Below are 22,808 nucleotides of genomic sequence, written 5' to 3'. Positions count from 1 at the left end.
GGAAGTGCCCGCGCCTCACCCGGGGAACAGCTCCCGCCCCCCGCGCGCGCTTCCCGCCCCGCCGCCCGCGGGGCCGCGGGTTCGAGTCCCGGTGGGTCGCGGAGTCGCAGTGGGAGCGGACGGCGGTGCGGCGCCTGCTCCTGCTCTCCCTGCGCAGGCAGGATGCTCCTGCAGCGCACGGCACAGAACTGCAGCCCGATGGTGCTGGAATATCTCCAGTGAGGGAAACTCCGCAGCCCCTCTGGGCAGCCACTGAAAAAGTTAATGGAGTAGAAGCAGCCGGGAGTACCAGGTGTGACAAACGAGATTCACTCTCCTGGTAGATTTTAAAAGGTTTAATAAAAGACAATAAAACAAAAGGTTGTAACGGCCGTGTGCTTGGCATTCAGCCAAGAGCACACCTGCTGTTTTGGAGACAGCCCTTAAATTCATCAGCCCGTTGCATTTTCATAGACCCATCATACATTTTCAAACTTTTCTACAAACTGTTTTCCATATTCCAAGAACTGTTTTACATGGCCACTCCTTGAGTTTGCCTTTTTACAGCATGTGTGCTTCTTGGCTGGGGTTTTAATTTATTTTTCTTATTAGTCTTAATTTGGGCTGTGGTCTTCAATTTCTACAGATGGTCTGTGCTGGCTGGTGTATCAGTAGCAGGTGTCTTCACTGGGTGTTATCCAACCAAGCAGGTAGTTCACTTACTAAAAAGACACTTAATCAGCCTATGTTGCTCTTAAAGAAAACTGCATCTTAAAAAACAATTCAACACCACATACAGTATCCACCCTAATATTTGTGAAAAGCCAATACCATAATATGTATTCATAACAAGGGGCATTTGGCACAAAGTGCCCATTCAGGGCACCCCGCAGCAGCAGCGAGTGCCGTCCACGTGTGGTTCAGATACATTTGAGTAAACCCTTTAATTCCAGGGGATGTGAGGGGTGGCCTTCAGCGTACCAGGAGGTGTAGCCTGCCTTTAAGCAGCAGGATTTGGCCAAAGGATCTGGTGCCAGCACAGCATGGGAGCTTTCACAAGCCCCAGGCTCACGTGGAGCAGGAATTGATGCTGCAGAGCGAGGGGAGCAGGTTGGACATGGGGCTGTGGGGATAACCAGGCCTGGAAGAGAGATGCACTTTGAGATCTGTCACAGTACATCAGGGTGGGTTCCCCTTGAGACCTGTTTACCCCAGGACAAGACACTCACTTCGTGATGCCAGGGGTTGCACATGTGTCTGCAAAACTTTCACCTGTGATGACCAGGTTGGCCAGGTGGCTCAGGGATCACAGGTTCTCTCTGACACCCCAATAGAGCATTATTGGATCTATTTGGGAAACCCCATGCTGATGGTGTACCCCTGTTATGCACTGTCTTGTGCTGAGCTGCACACAAGGGTCCAACGAGCTCTAGGAGGGAGCTGAGCCTTGCACCAGGGCAGGTGTGCAATGGGGATGGGAGGGTTGGAGGTCTCCTCTGAAGAGCAATGCTCAGGGTTTTGGCACAGGTCCGAATTTTCCCTCAGCAGCACCCCCACCTTCCATCTGGAGTCTCGTGCCTTCCTCCTCCTCCCTCTCTCCCATCGGGGTCTCAGCTCTGCTTGCAGGACAGCCCTGTGTGGAAACCAAATCCGTAAATCCCAGAGGCATTACAAAACATGCCTTGTGTAAGCCCCTTCAGCCCTGCTCTGGTGCTTAGCCCAGCCCTGCCACCTTCCCAAAATCCCCATCATGGTAAGAGCCTAGCCAAGCTCCTCTCCCAGGCTTGGGCACAGCTCCTCCTCACATCTTAACCCAGCTCCCACACTCCTTGATTCAAAGAATTAAGACTGCAAGGGCTCTCCTGTAGTTTCAGCATGCTGGGGCATCCCAGCAAACCCATTTTGCCATCCTGTTGCATGCACATGTGGACTCACCTTTGTTTCTCCCATGTCCCCGGGCTCCCCTCCCTTATGGATCTGTGGCATCTCTCTGGATGTGGAATGGGTTCCAGTTCCCAGAGGTCTGAGCAGTTATCTTCACTTGAAAGCATTGCAGAAATTTTGCTTGTATCTTTTTTTTTTAAAGCTGAAAGGGGCCTTGTATGGATGCTGGTTTGGGAGGCCTCATAGGGGAGGAATTGGAGAGCCCCAGGAGCAGCATCCTCTGCCACAGACCCATCCCCACAGCCGGACCCTGCCCACACGGCCAAATTCACAGCAGGGCCTTGCCAGGGTTTTTGGGGCAGAAGCTGGGGAAGAGACCTGTCGTGCTCACCCCGGGGAGCAGGCTGGGATGGCAGGCTGCCCACCACCTGCCTCTGCCCCTGCCCGTGCTAATGAGCGAGTTACACAACAAGGAGCTTTTATACTTTGTTAATCGGGTCCGGCATCCAGCCCGCCTCTCCACGCACGCCCCGGCTGGCGGTGGAGCCCCAGCTCCCTCCTTCCCTCTCCTCAGCTGCCTTTTGTAATGTTTTAATGGGGTTTCTTTCCTGGGCTGGGCTGACTTAATTGCAAAGCTGCAGTGAGTTGATGCCTTGTGACGGTCTAATCCCAACCCGGTGACTCTACAAAGCTTTCGCCCAGCTTCCTTGCTGCTCCACTCCAGCCTCGCCATCCCTGCATCCATCTCACTCTGGGCACTGACCTTCTGAGGACACTTCAGCTTTTCCTCCTCCTGGTGAGTATCCAGGACATTTTTCAACTGAAAGACCTGCATCGAAGACCATCATCCAGCCCTCACTCAACCTGGCACCTTCAGAGCTTGGATTGGTTTTAGTGCCTGGAACAAGGGCCTATCCCTTTCCCAGGAGGTGGAGGGGAAGAGGAAATGTCCCTGGGAAATGGTTGAGCTGGAGCCAAGCATCCCTCACCCAGCCTGGGCTTGGAGCTGGTGCTACAGCCAGGCAGGGGTAGATGCTGGAGGCAGGATGAAGGCAGCCCTGCTCCTCATGGATGGGAACAAGGTGTTTCACCCAGACTGCGTTGGAAAGATGCTGAGAGGTTTATAGTCCAGCCTTGCAATTGGTGGAGCATTGAGACTTGAGAATTTGGGAACTACTTCAGGGATAAGTATTTATTTTAGTAATATTATTTCTTTTGGCAGCAGAAATAAAAGGATGAGCTAGCTGCCTGGCCAAAGTTGGATGCTCTGCCCACATGAAGGTGGTCTGAGACAGAACAGTGCTGCGTGAGCACAGGCTGAGATGCCCCCAGCCCAAAGAGGAAAGGCAGAGTGAGAAAAACATGAAGGGATGATCAATACACAGATTTTTTTTTAAGCTGCTTTGCAAACATCCCTGGTGTTTCTCCAGGCTGCTCAGCCTCCTCGGGCAGGCAGAGATGCAGGCAGTAGGTGATGGAGCTGAGGAGAGCTGGGGTGTCCTCTGGACACCCACTCCTGCCCCCATCTGTGGAAGATGGGCAGGGAATGGGGCATAAGGAAGGATGTGGAGACCCTTTGGATGCATGCTGATTCCTCCTTCCCTCTGCCAGTGTCCTGCTGCCGACAGAAGACAGAGGACAACATGTCTGCAGTTGTGAGTACTGTCCCCATCCTCTGGACTCTGACCATGCCCTCCTTGCAGTGCTGGGATGGGATCCAAGCAGCACACAGCCCATCCCTATCCCACTGCACCCCCTTGGGTGCATGTGTGGAGCTGCTCCCCTTCCCCATAGCTCCCAAGGAGACTTGCAGTGGGGCAGGGAGCTGGGGGGCTGTCTGGGGAGCCCCCACATCCTCTCCCCCCATCCCCAGACGGGCACATTTCGGATCGTGTCGGAGGAGGAGCAGGCCCTGCGCACCAAGCTGGAGCGCCTCACCACCAAGGACCACGGCCCCGTCTTTGGGAGGTGTGAGAAGATCCCCCCACACACCCTGCAGAAGGTGAGGAGGCTCTGGGGAACTGGGGCAGGTGCAGCCTGAGGCTCCTGCTCCTCAGGGGCCAGAGGAGACCCTCCACTGTCTCTTGCACTGGGGGGATGCACTTACCAAAATGTCTCCAAGCCGGGGACTCGAGTGACCCTGCCCTCCCTATGCCGGGATGCTGCAATAAGTTTTACTGTCCTCCCCGTTTTTGGGCTCCTCTATGGCCCCGGGGTGTTTTAGGATGTGTGCATGGCATCACTGGGTCCCCTCTGTGCTCCCCCCAGGCAAAGGATGAGCTGAACGAGACGGAGGAGAAGCGGGAGGTGGCAGTGAAGGCGCTGCGGGAGCTGGTGCAGGAGCGGGCGGGCGGCGAGGACGTGTGCCAGAAGGTGGCGGAGAAGGTGCAGGGCAAGGACGACTCCTTCCTGCTCCGCTTCATCCGTGCTCGCAAGTTCGATGTGCACAGAGCCTATGACCTGCTCAAAGGTGGGGAGGGGTCCTGGGTTATGATGATGAGTCCCCCAGCAGCTCCCAGTTCTGTGCTGGTGCCTCCTAGCCCAGATTGGGCTGTGCTGGCAGAGCTGACATGGGAAGGAAATGAAGAGAGGGGATAAATAGAAAAAGTCAGGGTTGAGGGGCTTGGAAAGAGTTGGGATGGGGAAAGAAATAAATGAGGGTGACACTAGGCATCCTGCAGCACCAGGACAGTCCCATTCCTTGTAAATTTACCCAAACAAGATGGAATAAACCCTCACACATGGTGATGGTTTCATTTGTGCAGCAAACACAGCTGGCTTGGGCTGCATCCCTTTGAGACCCCTCGTGCCCTATACATGCTCTACACTGCCCACTCTGTACCTCTGTAAGGAGCCAGTTCTGCACCCTCCCAATGCTTCTGTGCACAGTGCCAGGGGGGCTCTGCAGCCCTGGGGCACCTCTAGGTCTGGAGACAGGTTGGGGTGCTTGTGGCATCCTCTCCTCACACTGAGAGTGACCCACGGGGATGGAAGGGCAGCCCAGAGGGTGGCTGCTGATGGAACCTGCCTGGCTCTAGCTCTGCTCTTCTTTGTGTCAGCTTAGGGGATAATGAGTTGTAATTATCAGTGCTGGCTCTCAGACGAGCTGTTTTGTTTGCCTGCATTTTCCCAGGATGAAATTCCTTATTTAGTGCCTGCAGGGTGCCAAGAGAGGGTAGATGGGGGTTTTGACCCAAACAGTGAGGAAGGGGAGAAGGGAAATGAGGGGGGGGGAATTGCTTTATCTACTTGTTGATGTGTTGGAGAGAAAGCAGGCTTGGGGAGCTCCTGGCAAAGGGAGGAACAAGCATGCTGGGGCTGGTGTGCTGCTGAGCTTCTTCCCCCTTTGCTGGAGGAGACATGTGGGTCCCAGGCAGAGCTTTCCACAGCTCTGGGGCTCAGCACCGACATCTCACCAGCCATCACCAGCCCATCCCATCCCTGGCAGCTCCCCCGGCTTCCTGGGGCCGGGCCAGCAGCCAGTGTCCCCATTTGTGGTGTCCCCAGGCTATGTGAACTTCCGGCAGCAGTACCCCGAGCTGTTTGACAACCTGAGCGCCGAGGCCGTGCGCAGCACCATCGAGGCCGGCTACCCCGGCATCCTGGCCAGCAGGGACAAGTACGGGCGCGTGGTGATGCTCTTCAACATCGAGAACTGGGACTACGAGGAGATCACCTTCGATGAGGTGAGCCCAGCTCACGGGCTGTTCCCACTGCAGAGCTTCCTGTTTTGGGCTTGTCCTGCTTGGTGGGTCTGAGCACAGCATCCTTACACACACATGTGCATCTGTGCAGCCATACAGGTGGAAGCAAATCTGTAGCCCTTTGAATTTATCCTTTGAGGGAGTCTAGAAGAGCATGGTTCACCCCAAAGGATGCAGTGCAAGGTGCATGCCAAATTTGGGGTGTGTATCCCCCAGCCCATGTAATATGGGCTGAAGAAAGGCACCACACCATTAATTCAAGGGCATTAATTAATTAATTAATTCTGCCATTAATTTAAGGGCAGAGGAGGAAACTGAGGCATAGGGCACGGAAAGGGCTTCTTGGCAAAGAGGTCTCCAGGCATGTAACTCCCAGCTTCTCCCAGTTTCCTTTTCTGCTCAGCTCTGAATCTGGTCCCAGTGTATCACTGATCCAGATCCAGATGTTCACCACATGAAAAGAGAATGTGATCACCCCCTCCCTGCTCTGAAATCTGGGGGCTGTCTGTGACAAGCAGGCTGGAGTCCAGCAGACCCTGGATAACTCCATGGGACTCTTCCTGGGTGCCCCTGAGGGTTTATGGAACGAGACCTCACACAAGACCCTGCTGTGTCTCCTCTCCATTAGATCCTTCGTGCCTATTGTATTATTTTGGAGAAGCTGCTGGAGAATGAAGAGACCCAGATCAATGGGTTCTGCATCATTGAGAACTTCAAGGGCTTCACCATGCAGCAGGCATCAGGGATCAAACCCTCTGAGCTCAAAAAGATGGTGGACATGCTGCAGGTGAGGAGCCAAAGTCTGCACCCAGCAGTGGCAGAGGGGACCTGGGGAAGCAGGGAGCTCAGAGAAGGGAGGTGGCAGGGCTAGCAGGGTTTGGGATGGCCAACAAGCTGGAACAATGAGAAAGCATCATGGAGAGGCTGTTCCCCATCACCCTCTCCCTGCCTTACCAGCTAATTGGCTTAATCCTGCAAAATTTTTCCCAATCCGTCCCCCTGCCTTCTCAAATGCCTGACCAGAAGCAGTACTACCACTCCTTACAGCACCCTAGGGCATGCTTTCCTCTCAGCCCAGCCTGGCCCAGGCTGGATGGAGACTCACAGGCACTCCAGGATTTCTGCCCTTGGACCAAATGCCAGACACTCTTGCCAGGGAAGGTCTTTCAGGGAGCAGGAGCAGTGAGCTATCTGGGAGGGTCTTCAGCTCCCTGGTGCTCCTGAGGCCAGGATGGTTGATCCTCTGGGGCAGAACAGAAAGGGGCCATCAAATAGAGAAGGGGACATGGAGCTGGAGTGTCCATTGCTGCCTGCTCAGATCTGGGTGGACAGCACCATCTGTAACCATCTGTGTCTGGGTTTGGGATCCTAGGACTCCTTCCCAGCGCGGTTCAAGGCCGTCCACTTCATCCACCAGCCTTGGTACTTCACCACCACCTACAACGTGGTCAAACCATTCCTGAAGAGCAAACTGCTGGAGAGGGTGAGTGTGGGACAGGGACCTGCAGGCAGAGGCATGTCCTTGGGTGAAACAGAGCAGCTGGGAAGAGCTGCCCTGCTCCTCTGCTGAGGGTCCCTCCCACCTCCCTCCAGGTCTTTGTGCACGGTGAGGAGCTGGAATCCTTCTACCAGGAGATTGATGCTGACATCTTGCCAGCAGACTTTGGTGGCAACCTGCCCAAGTACGACGGCAAAGCCACCGCAGAGAAGCTCTTTGGGCCCCGCATCGAGTCTGAGGACACGGCTCTCTAAAGCAGGAGCCTGCTGCCCCCCTGTACCACAGCACCAGGGGTGGCCCTCCAGCCCCAGCCACCTCCCTCCTGTAGCATTGGCTCAGTGACTGCTCGTGCTGAGGCACTCCAGCCTGTCCCTCCTGTCCCCACTCCAGGCACAGCATCCTTCCCTCCGCAGCCAGTGCAGAAAGGCCACCAGCCCTCTCCCACAGCATTTCCTGGAGCTGCCAGGGGGGGACAGGAGGGCTACAGTGAGGGAGAAATAAAGTGTGCAACAGCAGAGCTCTGTGGTCCCTCATGGTGAGGAGCAGGGCACAGCTTTTTGGGCGCTGGTGGTGTTGCTGGTTCTAAGGAGATCAGGAGTGACAGTGTTTGGCAGGACACCCCTGTCCCCTCATCACTGACTACACTTTGGCACTGGGACCAAGGAACTGCCCATCTCCATCCTCCCTGCATTACAGACCAAGTCTCTTTCTTGCCTGAGAAAGGACCCTCAGTTCTTTGTTATCTGCTCTAACCAGGGAAGAGAAAACAGATCACACAAAAACCCAACCACAGTCCCAGGTGGAGCTGCCTCTGCCTAATTCTGCTTGGGCAGAGACAGAAGCTGCAGTAGCCACTGAGACTAGGAGATGGATTTAAATCACAGAACTACTGAAAGAGAAGCAGAATGTACCCTCCTAAATGCTTGAAAAGCCTCAGCACAGTTGTTTTTCCTAGCACTGCACTGTGAAAGGGAGCTCAGTCAGGGAAGCTCCACCAAAAGTCACCATGGAGGGCAAAGGATAGTACCTGTGCAACAAACAAGCTGCACCTGACACTAATGACACCTTGCTCAGGTGGAAGGAGGCATAAACAGCTGTCCCAGGCAAGGGAGTCTGTTCTGCTTCATGAACCAGGCATCTCCTCCAAAAAGCCAATTGGACATCCATTCCCAGACCACCTCCTCCCTTGGCCAGCAGCAGAGCTCAGAGAAGAACAAGTTCCTGGTCTCTGCCCAGGTTACCTTCTCCCTGAGCCTGGTCCCACAGTGTGTCCTGTCCCCCCTCCCAGTTCCATACAGGTCCTTTTTATCAGCCAGATCATCCCCCCACCCAAAGCTGGCTGAGCTGGAGGGTGCTGATCAGAGCCACAGTCATCAGGGCATGAGCTCAGGCTCAAACCAAGCAGGACATGGGGCCCTGAAGCCACAGGGAGGACAGGGCCTGTCTGGGGTTAGATCTGTTGGCTCCAGCCTCAGCTGCTTGGTGAGTCCCAAAGCCTGAGGCTGTGCCAACCTTGTGCAAGAGCCCAGGGACAGATCAAAAGGCACCTCTCCACCTCCTCTGGCTCCTTTCTGTACCTGGAGCCATCCCAAGGAAAACATTTGTGACAACCCTGCAACCATCAGGCCAGTGCAAACACAACAGCACAGCTTCCCTGGGAGGCACAGCAATGGCAGCTTGTAGAAACAGAAAAAGGGGAAAAACCCATCCACACAGACAGGAATATCACAATGCTGCCTCTGGGATTTGGAGTGGGATAATAGCTCCTGGGGGTGCCCATGGCTGCTCACCATTCCTGTGAAAGTGTCAGCCAGGAGCTTGCTTTGATGGGGAACAGCACAGCAAAGCTGGGAGCTGAATGACTGACCAAGGCAGGAAGGAGTTTTGAACTGGACCAAATAGCCAATTTACAAGGGCCGGTATACATTGGAGATGAAGCCCATTGTCTCCCACAGAGCACCCAAGCCAGCTGCCCTCCACAACTCTCTCCCTTGGGCTGTAGATAATAAACCACACAGTGGTGAGCTGTTAGGGTCAGGTGAATAGTCCCTTTGGCAGGGCTTTTCTATGCTCTAGGCTCAAACATGTCACTGTCCTGGTCAGAGATGCTGGTTTGTGTTTCTTCTGCCAGCAGTGGAAAGATCAGGAAATGCTCTTGCTCTCACACCGGGAAAAATAACAGATGTTCTATTCCACTGGCACAAACAACTCATTTTCAGTAGTTTAATGGCAGATGTGTTTTTTTAAGCTGATGCTATACCCACTCTCCACCAGAGTGGCATCAAAGACTTCTTGGCCAGAAGACAAAAAGCAACCAGGAAAGACTTGAGAACCACAAGTGCTTGTATCACCTTCCCCCCAGCCAGATCCCCAAGCTGGGCCTCAAGGAAGACTGAGAGCCTCTGCCAACATACAGAACTTCACACACAATTGCTAGATGTAGCACTGACTTCAATAAGTCCTTTATTTTTAAATAAAGAAACCCCACTGAATCAAAGATAACAAAATTACATTTTGTTTTGCAATGACTTCCATTTTACACCACACAAGAACAAAAATTAAAGAAAAAATCAAAGACAGTTTTATATATATTTATATATAATTTTAAAGGTAAACATCAGCAGATATAGAAAAATTGCATTGCTAGTTGCAAATCATCTCCCCTGCAGCTCTCAGCTCCAGAGAATCTGACTCAGAACATGGCAGCAGGGAGGGTGTCTCAGTATACATGCTTCTTCAGGGCAGCATTTAGAGATAGTTACAGAACATAATTTTGCCAAATTGAAAATATTTTCATAGTCAACTGCTCACCAAAAACACTGGAAGTCACTGTGCCTGTTCTAACACAGCTGTATGAAAAAAAAAACCAAGGGCACAGGTCTCCCTCTTCCCAAGCACCTTTTCGGCTAGGAACTTTCAGAGAAAGAGGTCATGCTTTCTCAAGAACAGCTAGAGATCTGTCACTTGGAATTACAGTCAAGTTGTCATGTAACACAACAAGAAAATATGCCCTTTTGGAAAGTTGTTGACTTGGACAAAGCAGTAAGATTTGATTGTATTATATACAAATGGGGTTTATTTGGCTTTTTATTTTAAAGACTTTCCAGTTGGCAGGGATATGAGAAGGGTCAACATCCCAGAAGAACTACAGTGGAAATCCTAGAAGAAAATGAGACTAATTCTGTATCTCCTCTATGGTCAAGAGAATTTTGATTACAAAGGAAGCTTGTCAGTCAGACCAAAGCAAAGGGGCTTTGTGCCACCTCATACAGATGTTCAGGATAACTCCAGAATCCTTTCCAGCACAGCATGGAAAGCTGGAACTGCTTTGACTCATTGATGGCACTTGTGCCTAAGCTCCCCTAACAGCTGAGGAAGCCCAGGCCAGTGTCACTCCCCCTCCCAGTGAGAAGAGGGTACAGTAACAGGGCACCCTCCCTTGGGCTGGTGCTGCTCTGAGGCATTCTAAGCTTGGAGAAAAATCATAAAGTCCTCACACCAAGAAGGGCTGTTTGCTTTTTACCTAGAAGCCATGAAAGAGACACTGCTTTGAGTCACTGTGACTCCAGCACCTTCCCAAATGAACCAACCCACAAAAGAGATAAAGACACATGGAGTATGACTCAAGCCAGAAACAAGATGTTCTTTACAACAAATGACTTACATAGGCAGCACAAGGCTCAGGCTTCCTCTGGTCTCATAAAAAAAGACAGAAGAATTTCAGTAAGCTCCAGACAAGCATAGCATTTCCAGAAAAATTTGGAAACAATCCAGTGACTAAACTGGCAATTAAGTCCTGAAGATGGTACTCTCTGCTCTTTCCTTTGAGATGTAGCTACTTGAGCAATCTACCTCCAGCCATGCTGCTGCAGTGTTAACAGACACAAAAGTTTTGGGTTGCAGGATAACAAGTCACACATTAAGCAAAGCAAATCCTGCTTCTATGACTCCATTCCTACTGCTAGAGGATCAGAGAGCTGAAAGTAATCTACTGCTTCTATACATTGTTATTTTAAGCACTGAAATTGACTGTAGCCAGTTTTAGGCTGCCCACAAAGGTCCTTTAAGTGAGCACTCAGTTGTACAGTGTGCATCACCAGTGTGTCTCAGTAATAGTGTCTGAAAATTCATTTACCAAAAAGCAAAGCCCCAGAAGCTCTGACAGAGCTGTTACTGAAGTCTCTAGATATGCTGATGTCAAGGGAGGAGGAGGAAAAGGGCAAGGCACCACGTGTCAAAGGGCTGTGGTCTAGGAACTCATGACAGACCCAGGACAGATGACACACAGGTAGCTTGGCTAAATTCAGTACTGGAGTTAATAGCTCATAACATTTTTACTTAATGCCCTGTCTTTGTAACCCATATCTTCATATACAGGAACTGCAGAAAAACACTCAGGAAAATGATTGCAGGGAAGTTCAAGTGTTTGCCTTTACAGTGCAACCACAACACTGCCAGACCCACCCAAAACCACCTTGATTTAGAAGCTAGCAAAGGGACAATTAAAAATGCTGGCAGAGCTGTTTTACTGGAAGCTGAAGTTCCTTGTGCTCAGTCAGAGCAAGTCTGAACTGCTTATTTACCATCTTTAGATATCTACAGAAAAATGGCAAAGGTGATGGTTGGACCAGCCTAACCATCAAAGAATAATAGTTCTGCAACCTGCTGTCTGATTGAGAGGGTCCTCAGGGTTCATGTTCAAGTGCTACTTACATTCAGTGATGGGGAAGCTGTGTTTACCATGAGACTACCCATGGAAGAGCTCTTCTAATGATTTTTCTAATCCCAGTTTGAAACTAAGCAGAGCACACAGACTCACCATGTTGTACTCTTGAACTGCTCTATCAGATCACACTGCAATGATCTACAAGTGCACACTTCAGCAGCCTCATGTGTTTTGACATGAGATGAAAGCCTTCACCTCTAAGACTTAAATTCAGACTGCTTTTAAGGCTGGGTTCACTGGGCAAATAAAGACCACTTGCCCACATAAGACTAGCATAGCCTTATTTTGGGAGATAAGAGTATTCAGATTAGGACTGAACTAAGCCCCATGTGTCACTAAGTATCAATTATCCATCATTGTCAGTAGCAAGACTTAATACATAATTTAAAAGTCTTTAGATAACAAGAACTACAGCTTAATTTTCTTCTAGTTCCCCAAGACATTTAAGTGACTGCTGCAAGTCTGACTACAAGTCTTGCTTTGAAAGAAGCATCAAATCTGTTGAGATGGAGAGAACAGTTTTTTTTTTTTTTAACACTACTTCCACCTACAGGCTTAATAAGCTGAACCTCAAGCTCCAAAAACCTCACACAAAAAAGCCACAATAAAAGTTGTCCTTCCCCAAAGAAGCCAGACTCAGTCAAGTCACAAGTGATTTGAACAGTTTTAGATTCAAGTGCAAAAACAGGGCAAAAGAGCAAGACAGAGACCCACGGTATTTCTGTAGCTGAGAGTTTCAGAAAGTCCACAGCATTGGCACTTCTGAAATATGAAGGCTTGGGTTGTGGGGCAGGAAGGAGTAGTCCTCAGAAAGGCTCTCCAAGTTTAAAAGAAAAATCTCTATTTAGACAAAGCTACAGCTCCTCCTTCTTCGAGAACTGCCCAGTTGCTCACCTCATTCTGGGAGACTTAAGACACCTAAATTTATACTGTATCTATTTGATGTGTACATGTGTTGTTTACACTCCACTTGTGCTGAAGTGAGAAGATATTTAAGTCATACCCAATGAATATTACATGAACACTACTTAAGCAAAAAAACTGAAATGTCTTTTATGACATACTTTAGTGATGCAGTATGAATAAGAACATAACACAGAGACAAGATATCCATCAGCTAAGAATATCCTTGCTAACTGATGCCCTAAAATAGTTTTTAAGGAACAGCCACAAGCACAGCCAAGTCTTGCTGTAGCTTTACTTCGTTTCATCTTCTCTTTGATGAAAAGAAGCTCAGATTTACTAACTAGGAGAATGTGCAGGTATCCACAGCTCATTGTGGATCACAGGCCAAGGTGTTTGGCCTAAGGCAAATGACTTTCCTGATATGACAATGCACCTTTGCTACAATAGTTAATTATTGCTTTATTAAAATGAAACCTCACCTACTCAACCTACTGAAGTTCAGGGACAGGGCAGTCCAGAAGGCTTGTTCCCCTGGTTTGTTGTTACCAGACTGAAGTCTTGCAGCTTGTTTCACCCTTAAACTATAAATTAAAGTGCCTGGAACACAGACCAAGGCTGAAGCAATAAAGTGCTGATGAGGGAAGTGTGACAGAAAAAGAACTTCACTGACACTACGATAAAAAAATCCTAAGGATGGATTAATGACACTATAATATTGACAGAACAAACAGTAAGGAAAAAAAAAATTACCACTAGTTTCAGTCTCCAGATTGTCATGGGACAACTTTCCTTTAATAACTGTCTTGGCACAGACCACAACTGCCACTTGAGAGAAAAGCACAGGTGAGTAGCCAGCTTTCCTGCAAACAGCTTTCACACTTCACTTTGCACATTCAAACTAGAAGGGGATGTCTGGTTTTGGAAAAGAAATTCTAGTGAGAAAGAGCCCAGTGTCTTACTGGAGCCAGCAATCCTACAGCTTTACACAGATCTGGAAATAGTCAGCCATGCAAAGATGTCATTTCAGTTGCACAGGGCTGGAGACATCCAGTTCCACATCAACTGTAAAGCAAGCCACGTGTCTCAAACCCACTTGATGCTCTGAAAGCAAATGGGAAGAATTTTGATATTATTTACCCTGACATAAGGGGAGTAAATCTAAATAGATACACCCTAGCCCCCCACCAATTAATCCCTAAGAGAGTTCAACAGCTCTCCATGAAATATTCTTTAAAACAAATAGAGCTCACAGAAAAAAATCCTGCAGATTCTTAATCATGGGTTTCCACTTGGAGCCAGAGCCTTTAAAAAACCCTAGGTCAAATAAAGAATCCAGTACTGAAAAGATAACAGTATTTAAAAAGAGGCAAAGATGACAAGAAGATGACTGATCAGGTCCTGAAGTGAGAATATGTTTACACAGAAACATTAACTGGCATTACCAGGCTGCAGCTTTTCTCTACTTGGAAACCCAGCATAAAGCCACCCCAATTCACTGACAGCTCAAGCATGGAAAAGTGGAATATTTTTAAAGTGATTCACTTGTGCAAGTGCATTCCTAGGTATTAAAAGGCTTCCCTTGAGATGGTGCAAAGCTGACACTACACTTGCAGTCAAGCATCTGTTTTTCCAAGCCACAGTGTAGTGGCTTACAGAATGAACCACTCACTGGCTTGTGGCTTGCTACAGGGATTTTCCAGCACCCAGACAGAGAACAGAGCCACAGTTATCCCATCATCTAAACCTAAACAAATGCTGCAGATCAAGTTTTTGACCAGCAGGTAAAGAGACTTTGACATGTGAAACTTCTGCTATATTAAAGCAAGCAGTCTTTAGCTTGTAGCCCTGTAACAAGCTACAGTGAGCAACCCAATTCTTCAAGCAGAGCAATAAATTACAAATCCATGTGACTGGATATCCAAAGAGGCTCTATCCAGATATTAACCTCTGCTTTAACTCCATTTTGGAAAAACACATGGTGATCAAACCCCAGCCATAGGACATCAAAGAGAATGGAAACCTGAAGCAGCAGGTGAGGGAACAAGATGTTCCCAAATGGGGGAGATATATTGAAGTGATCCAGAGTCTTTGGGTCGATTACTCCTGGCCAGACACAGACTGCTCACTGTCTGAGCAGTGAGGCTTTGTCTTCTCCCACTGGCAGATGGCATTGGCATACTGTACCACAAGCTTATCCATCCAGGTAAGAGGTTCTGGGAACAGCACAGACCCCTCAAAAAATCCCAGGTGGCCTCCATGAAGAGGCAGCACATGCATGACATTCTCTCTTTTCTCTGTAAAAAAAGAGGCAGAAAGTTCCAGAAGGTTAACATCTTCAAGCTGAGAATGAAAGCATCTTGAGTTGCCAGGACAAAGGCTGCTCAAGAGATGCTGCTGGCTGGGCCCTAACAGCAATACCTGTGCTGCTGTAAGAATGGCCATTTTTTAACAAATGAGCACCTTTAACTCACATCCACTGGAACTAGGACTGTTTGCATCAACCACCTTATTGCATGGACAGTGAAAAGCTCTCTGTGCTTGCTTCTATCTGAAAGCAGCTGGGGATAAATTCTCTGTTCACAGCCTCTGACCAGGAAAAGAATGAACCCTGCTTCCCTCCCTGAGCACCCACTTTGTGTGATGAAGCAGCAGCAGCTCCCTCTTCTGAGCTTCTAAGGATAATTTACCTTTTTGCTCGTTTGAAGACGGACAGCTCAACTCCTTTCAAGGGAGAGATCCCAGTTCAGTGCCAAGTGACACAGCCATGCATCCACTGTCCCCACTTCATCAGGGGGTGTTTATCTGACCTTCATCCAGCCACCACCACCCATCTTCCTACTAAATCCCAGTAAACAGGGGAGATATGAGGAAACCCTTTTTCATCCAAGTATGTAACCTGCTGCTATCAACACAAGCAACAGGTGCCTGAAAGGACTGAAGTTCTTCCTGCTCAAGGTTAACCTTGTTAGTTCTAGCAACTGGTGACTTTAAAGAGGCTCAGCACATCTCCCACAGCATTACAGATGTAAGGAGGCAAGTCAACCTGCTTTGAAATCAGGAATTATGATGTGATAAGCAAGCTGTAGGTACACAAACATGCACAGCTTGAGGACACTGTTTCAGCATACCTGAAAGAGCTCTTGGAATTGATAGAAGACTCTCATGGACAAGAGGGTCATCAGCAGCATTAACCAACAGAAGAGGAACATAGATCTGCATCAGGAAACACAACATGAAATGAAAAATCCAAGCCAGAAAGAGGGTTGGTATTTGAATGTCAATCTGCCAACCATGAAAGTATCTTAGTGTAATGCAATTAAGATCTTATATTTCAGAGTTGATTTTTTTTTTCCCTTGAACCCAATTATAAGATATAGGCAGAGAGCAAACAGACTGAGTCCTCATTCTTAGAACTGAAATAACTACACACTTTTCCTGCTCTGCCCATCAGGCAGCTACTGCCAGCTCTGTTATGGACACCTTGGCTAAAGTCCAGGAAACTCCCTTGGAACACCTCTGTTCACTGGTTCAGTAGAAAAAGGAGAAATTGATCTCAGTTCCACTTTGGCAAAACTTTGCTTAAGCATCTGCCTGTCAGTGTCCTGAGTCTCTTCCACAGTATCCAGTAAGCTTTCTTCCTTGAAGGTGCAGGCACCCATTTCCCAATTTATCTTCATACACTCAGAGCAGTTCAGCTGAGTGTGTGGCTTTATCTCCATCTCTTGGGTGCTACCACCTGCCAGAGTTATAAGCACTTAAGAGCCCAGAGAATTTAGCCCCAGTGCTAGAGCTAGCAAGGTGTGAAATCCCACTCCAATATAATGTGCCTGATTATTTCTGAAAATCCCAACTAAGACATCTGCAGCTCTCAACAACACAAAACACAGAGTGTTTTCCCTCCAGTGCAAGAGCAGTCTGCTGCAAGAGCTTACCCTGTGCAAGTACTGCAGGCAGCTTTCCTCTTCATAGTACTCCTTCAGTGAGCTGTAGCCATGGAATTTCCTGAAATAGAGCAGATTGTCATCAGTATCACCTGCTTCAGCCATGTCACTGTTACTTTTAAGTGAAGATACATACACTGAAACAGGAATGATGCCTCTATTACCATAGACAATTTTTTAAATACCCAGTCTTTTTGCAAAACCTTTTGGCAACACATGCCTTGATGGATTTTGTGCCTTCTCAAACTTTCTTAGACATGGGCAAGTCAAACATGCAAACTAAAGACCAGCAGCCCTCAGGGTGTTTCTATCAAAACACCCCACTTCACTTTGTTGTACAAGTGGATGAAAAAGTTAGGATCTTGTTAGGATCTTTCCCTAAAAGTCTTTTCAAATACAAACCCAGCACAGCTTAAGCTCAAACTTACTGGACAAGTTCCCCAGAATTCACAGTGGTTCCACTTCTTTGGCAAATCCCTTCACACAGCCCCAAACCAAGAACTGAGTAAGCATGTATTCTTCAAGTGCCTTTTTTTTTAATATAAGGGACAACCTAACTGTTGGTCCAAACTAGAAAGGCCTCAGGGATGGGGGACAAGCAGTGAGATTTCCCAAGGATTTTTTGGTTTTTTTGTAAGTAGCCAACCATACTCCTGGGTCTGCTAAAAATATAGCTTTTTAGCTAACAGTTTACAGCTTTATTTTCAAAAGGGGACAATGCCTGATACAGAACATGCCATGGTATGAACACTGCCACTTAAAGTGCTATATTGTTGTCAAGGACACAGGCAGTAACAGGCTACTGCTTATTAAAGCAGAGCACTTAATTAGGTCTTAGTATGACAAATAAAAAGGTTGCATTATCTCAGCCAGCCTCTCTCATATATTGAGAAAAGTTTTATAGGGAGAAGATTTTTTCAAATAGAGCTAAGGAAATCCATGAGCAGTTCTGAGCTGCTTTCCATATTCCCCTTTTTTGTTGCTAGAGCTTGGCAGCAGAGCTGGCCTCTTCCTACCTTAATGAAGGCTGCAGGTTCAGGTGCTACCAATAAATAAATGCCTCCTGGATGATTTTAAAGAAGCTGTGACTGCAAACAGAAGTTGTTTTTTGTTGTTTTTTTCCCCTCTGCTAAGTTTTCTTTAGTGTGGAGGCCAGTAAGAATCTGAAGTTGTGCTCACTGTATTTCAGCAGACCCCTACAAGCACACCAAGGGGCATGCAAGAGCAACACTGGGAAGAGAAGGTACTTTGATTTCTATAGGGGAGCAGAGAATTGCCCTTCATACCTCATAACGTTATCATCAATCTGCATAAGTGATGTTGCTGTGTAGAGCTTGCCCAGATCAGCATCTGACAAGCTTTGTGGCTTCTTCATGTTGTTATCTCCAAAAAGAACTTGCCTGGAAGAATGACATCAAGAATTACATCCAAATAACACAAGGGCAGCAAAAGCATGACCTGTTCAAGGACAACTGAGTTTACCAAATCTGACAAGATAAGATGAGAAGTGGGCTACATAAACATGAGGCTTTACTGGGAGCAAGAACAGCTTATTTGTCCACTTACCTTTGCAGCAAGACATAACAAACCCTAACAGCCTCCTAGTAGGAAAAAATGTTTTCCTTATCTTCTGAAGAACTGCATGAGGGGGCCTCTTGAAACTTTCCAGTCCAGAGAGCACTAAGGGTATGGACTAGAGTTTAATATTAGAGGGAGGATTCTTTGGCTTCAGACCAAAGCTGTGGGTGGTTTGGGTGAGAGCACCAGCAATGCTGGGCATAGCATCTTCTGCATCATCTGGTTCTAAAGCCCCCCCAGCACAGACTTCAGGCTACCTCACACACAGAAATTACTCAAGAGTATTACCTTAGCAGAAAGATATTTAGTATGGACACTTGTCATAACTGGTTATTGCCCTCAAGGGAGGATGTGTTTCTTTACCAGAACAAACTTCTTCCCCGACAAACAGAACAAAAGCCACAAGTTGGAAAGGGATTTTTATTCCCTTTGAGAGGCAGCTGCAGGGCAGAGAGGAGGGAGGCTAGGTTTGATTTGAGCAAGGTAGAGCACAAGTGATTATGGAAAAAGTTTACTTAAGACACTTCCCTTCAAGCCAGCACTGGCTTTTTCTGGGTTAAGAATTTAAGTGCCTTTTGATGGGAGCTTACCTAACTTCACATGTCAAATTTGTTCAAGTTGTCTAAATATTTGTAAACCTGGAAGGAATTACGTGGAACATCCTGCATTGGCTACCCTCCTTCTGCAAGGGCTTCATACTGCACAGGAGTGTAAACAAAGAGCCAGAAGTCTGAAGTGACACATGCTCCTTCAGTGAATTAGGTCTTAAGATATTTCCCTCCTTTCCCCTCAGTCAGACAACTTCCAAAACACACAGATGAGGTACTTTCTTGCCTAGAAAGCACCACCCAGAGAACTTTTGATGGGGAAAACGCCAACATTGAGCATGTCACCTGTTTAGCACACAAATTTTTTTGTTATGCAAGAGCCATGGATCAGTAACAGCAGCACAAGGATCCTACAGTACACTTGCACTTCAGGAACAGCAATGTTAAATGTTTTGCTGGCTACATGCTCTTTCTAGAGGAACAGCTAGAAGCCAGAGCTACAGGTTTGACTATTTGCTTATTTGATAAGCAGCAACTCCATAGAGCAGATCTTGAAGATTAGTCCTACCTCAGGTAGGTGGCAGAACAAGAGGCTCCTTCAATAGGGAATTCTTTGGCTAGAAGTAAAACAGATGCAGAACACTCCACTTTGAAGTCTAATTGCAATGCTTTCCTGTGCATGTCTAGTTTATTCATTAAGCAAGTTTCCACAGAACACAAAAGGACAACAATGTTTTTCTTCTAACAAAATGACCAAAGCTTCTTTGTCTATTTTACAGTATTATTAGATTGACATGGGCTCACCTCCTCTGCTGGTTCATCTAAAGTTCTACCAAGGAACTTGTGCTAAACCTTTCAGGAGTCCTGTTTCAAAGGACCAGGCAGACAAATCCAATATAGCAATTGACCCAATCAATACTGTCAGTGTGAGTGATGTACTGCAGTACCTGTGAGAAAGGATGATCTTCTTCATGTTGTCTGCCATGAGGAAGTTATAAAATCTTCTACAATGATCCCACTGCATGAAGGTTTCCTGTGCCCTAGAAAAAACAGCACAGAACAAACAAAGATGTTAATGGAGCTCTTGAAAGATCAGATTAATACACTGTTAACATCTTATGGCAGCCTGGGGGCTGAGTAAACAAACCTCTAGGCCTTCCCTGCCACAGCTTAACCTTTTCCAGGAAATGGCTTCCACTTTGACGAAGTTTGTTAGCATCAGAAAACAGATCTGCAGTCTCATCTTGCCCAATGCAATTAGCAGTTTTGATCAGAGCATTTAAGAGCCATCAATCAAGATCCATAACACTGACAAGAGGATTTTAGTATCCCTTTGCAGAAGTTGAATGTGACTTACATAATGGGACTTTCAAGGAAAGGGCTAAAAACCTGTTGCTCAACAGTGTTGTCTATTGTGTAATACAGCTCTGCAGAGGAAATAATTTGTGCAGATGTTTCCAATATGCACAGATACGATTATTATTTAATTTCATTGGCAGGAGCTGTAGGAATAAATACTAGTTGCAGTCTTTACCTGTTCTCAAAGCAGAAGAGCACTTCACAGCTTATCTGTTGTTCAAACAGAATTTAAACCATCCAGAGTTGTGTGAGCTCTGCCAGATACCAGCACTCCTTTGCTATGCAGGGTCATGGGCAGGTTAGAGCTTTACTCCTAGCAGGGTTTGCTGTTACTGGGGGAACACACTGTCATTTACTGAGAGACTGAAGAATGCTGGGAGCAATCTCAGCTACTGAACCTCTCCTACCACTTAAATATTAACATACCATGAGAACTACTGTAGATTTAGCATGACCTTCCAAGCTCTAGCCTGCAGTCCCCTACCAGGCAGGAGCAAGCTGTTTTCTTGCAATTAGCCATGCTGGAGAGTATGGATTAAAAAAAAAGAAACATCCATTACACCTATTTGTCTAGCCAGGCTATACCTACCACATTTCTGTCAGGGCAGGGGAATGAACGAGAGAGAAAAATGCACATTTCTTTCTTCAAAAAGTTTTTCCAAGCAAACCTATTAAGTTATTAGATGATGTTGGAAGTTAAAGCTACTACATTTCCCTGCAGTTTCTATGGTGTACAGCAGTATTCCTAATATGAAGAGCTGCAAGCATTACAGAAAAAGGCAGCTTCCAATATTTTGAGGACTGCCCAGGTTTCAGAGCTGAAGTCTCTTCCCCACAGCCTATAGCTATGGTGAAGATGCATTCCACAAGATAAAGCAGCAGAATCAAGCCTATGCAGGCAGAGATTAAGGAATACAGAGACCTGTCCCTGTTTAGCCTCAGGGAACACATTCCCTAGACTCTGTGTTAATTCATTAAACTAAGAGTCTCATTCTTCTGGCAGATCCTAGTATTGCTGCTGCTCTGGAAAGGCTTTCCTATTTGAGATCCTTGGTTCACCTTGCTCACTTAAACTTTTTCCCTCCACTTATAAAAGTTATTTGGGGCATAAATGCTGGACAAGCCAATATTCAAAAAAAACCCCAAACAACCTAACTGGCCATGTAACCAGGGTAGTCCACTTCCATGTAGCCCTGAAGGCTGAGAGCAGCTATTTTTATGCACCAGACCAAGCCCAGGAAGAAGGCAATGGCTTCACCATTCCACCTGGAGGTACTTTGGACCTCCCTCCCTCTCACTTCTATAACCAGGGCATAAGGTCCTCCCTCCTCCTGTCTCTTTCTCAGTAGATTTTAGTTGTTTTTCCCTAGTTCTTCAGCTAATTAGCACTTAGAGCAGATGCAGGTATTAGGGAGACAAGACCTGAAAAGCCTTCCTGCTGGCTGTCCAGTAATACAGAGCAGATGTTTTGTGGCAGGAGGTTTGCTAGGAGATGTTTACCCAGCAGGTGGAGGCAAGAGCTCAACAATCCACACAGCCCACACAAGGGGGTGCATTAAACTCAGGGGAAAAAAAAGACCCAGCTAGTTGTTTTTCCACACAAATATCCAAGTGGAGAATTGTTAATCAGGTTGTCCTTGCCATGCAAGCATAACAGCATTACTCACAACAGCATTTTGGAGATCAGGAATACAATATTGCATAATTGTAGAAGATGAACCAAGTGGACCTCAGCCAGATATTATCCATGCAAACCCTGTCTGATGGTTGCAATTAAGGAGCTGGCTTCAAAAGGATGCTCTGTGCTCTATGCCAGAATCCCAGGACAGCTAAGAACATTTTACTTGAAACAAAACAGAGCAGCTGTTCCTGTAGCATCTGTTCAGATTTTAAGGGTGTGAACTAGCAGTAGATTATACACTTTTTTAGCAGTAGTCACATCTGACCTCAAAAGGGATTAGATAGCTGGAATATTACATGCACATCAAGCTTTTACTCACACCTTAGTGCTTCCAGAAAAGCTTTTTGCTGTTACCTGTAAGAGCCTGATTCATAAAAGGTGTCTTCAGACTGCTGAATAGCAAACTGGTCCCTACACAGGCATCATCAGCATCAAGAGTTCCAGCTACCCTGACCAGGCTGTGAGGCTGAATTCCACAGCAAGCCCCTCACAGATCTGCCACAGTTTCACCATTCATATCAGCCCAAAGGATTTTGACCCAAATACCAGAGTCTCAACAGTTCCTTTTGCCTTGTAAGTAACCTCAAGGCTCAAAACTGCAGGTAAATTACTGCAGAGTCAGCTACACCTTAGCAATTGTCCATATGTACAGACAGCAAAAACTGAAAACAGCAGCTTAGCCAGTTACAGTGTTTTAATATTCATTGACTGTGCATACATGGAAAGGTTAAAGTACATTAGTTGAGTCCAGTTTTCAAGCAGCACTGCTGTGCCTGGACCCTCCAACAGTACATGCAAGTACATCACAACTCCTAGAGTGCCACAGCTTTGGCTTCCAGGTGGGGAGACATTCGTATTTTCAGACTTTAGGGCTGTAATACTTTTCCTCTTTGCCCTCCCCATTCCTATAACATAGCTGCAAGCACCTCTCTATCCCCTGATCAGCCCACAACACTGTTCCAGTGACACACACTAAGAGGGAGCACAGACTGACAGAATGTGCT

General features: G+C 47.3%; 2 protein-coding genes across 4 annotated transcripts in view; one reads left to right on the top strand and one right to left on the bottom strand.

The window, feature by feature from the left end:
- Positions 1-146: 146 nt before the first annotated feature.
- On the top strand, positions 147-7,538 carry RLBP1 (retinaldehyde binding protein 1). Of its 3 annotated transcripts, XM_079317532.1 has the most exons (9): positions 147-292; positions 2,566-2,659; positions 3,475-3,518; positions 3,737-3,865; positions 4,132-4,333; positions 5,371-5,549; positions 6,196-6,354; positions 6,940-7,050; positions 7,161-7,538. In XM_079317532.1, exons 3-9 carry the CDS (start codon positions 3,507-3,509, stop codon positions 7,317-7,319), a joined length of 951 nt encoding a protein of 316 aa, XP_079173658.1. In that variant the 5' UTR covers positions 147-292; positions 2,566-2,659; positions 3,475-3,506; the 3' UTR covers positions 7,320-7,538. The 3 variants fall into 3 exon arrangements, with proteins under 3 accessions (XP_079173658.1, XP_079173657.1, XP_079173656.1); XM_079317531.1 differs by having other exon boundaries at positions 2,566-3,518; XM_079317530.1 differs by having other exon boundaries at positions 2,499-3,518.
- A 1,961-nt stretch (positions 7,539-9,499) lies between these two features.
- ABHD2 (abhydrolase domain containing 2, acylglycerol lipase) overlaps positions 9,500-22,808 on the bottom strand; it is a 38,099-nt gene continuing 24,790 nt past the window's right edge. Inside the window, exons 7-11 of the mRNA XM_079318223.1 lie at positions 19,712-19,804; positions 17,925-18,038; positions 16,630-16,699; positions 15,826-15,910; positions 9,500-14,991 (exon numbers count right to left, since the gene is read on the bottom strand). Coding sequence (XP_079174349.1) covers positions 14,795-14,991; positions 15,826-15,910; positions 16,630-16,699; positions 17,925-18,038; positions 19,712-19,804 — 559 coding nt within the window. The 3' untranslated portion in view covers positions 9,500-14,794. The remainder of the gene's footprint in view (positions 14,992-15,825; positions 15,911-16,629; positions 16,700-17,924; positions 18,039-19,711; positions 19,805-22,808) is intronic.

The sequence above is a fragment of the Erithacus rubecula genome, assembly GCF_903797595.1.
Source record: "Erithacus rubecula genome assembly, chromosome: 14".
NCBI classification, from domain to species: domain Eukaryota; kingdom Metazoa; phylum Chordata; class Aves; order Passeriformes; family Muscicapidae; genus Erithacus; species Erithacus rubecula.
Note: the sequence above shows the minus strand (reverse complement) of the source record. Positions and strands in the feature narration are given on the sequence as shown.

Bases quoted from the DNA above. Each gene is read 5' to 3' on its own strand.
- RLBP1 (XM_079317531.1), top strand. From the start codon at position 3,399: ATGGGCAGGGAATGGGGCATAAGGAAGGATGTGGAGACCCTTTGGATG. The intron at 3,519-3,736 runs GTGAGTACTGTC...CCCCATCCCCAG, and splicing joins AGGACAACATGTCTGCAGTT to ACGGGCACATTTCGGATCGT. The intron at 4,334-5,370 runs GTGGGGAGGGGT...TGGTGTCCCCAG, and splicing joins AGCCTATGACCTGCTCAAAG to GCTATGTGAACTTCCGGCAG.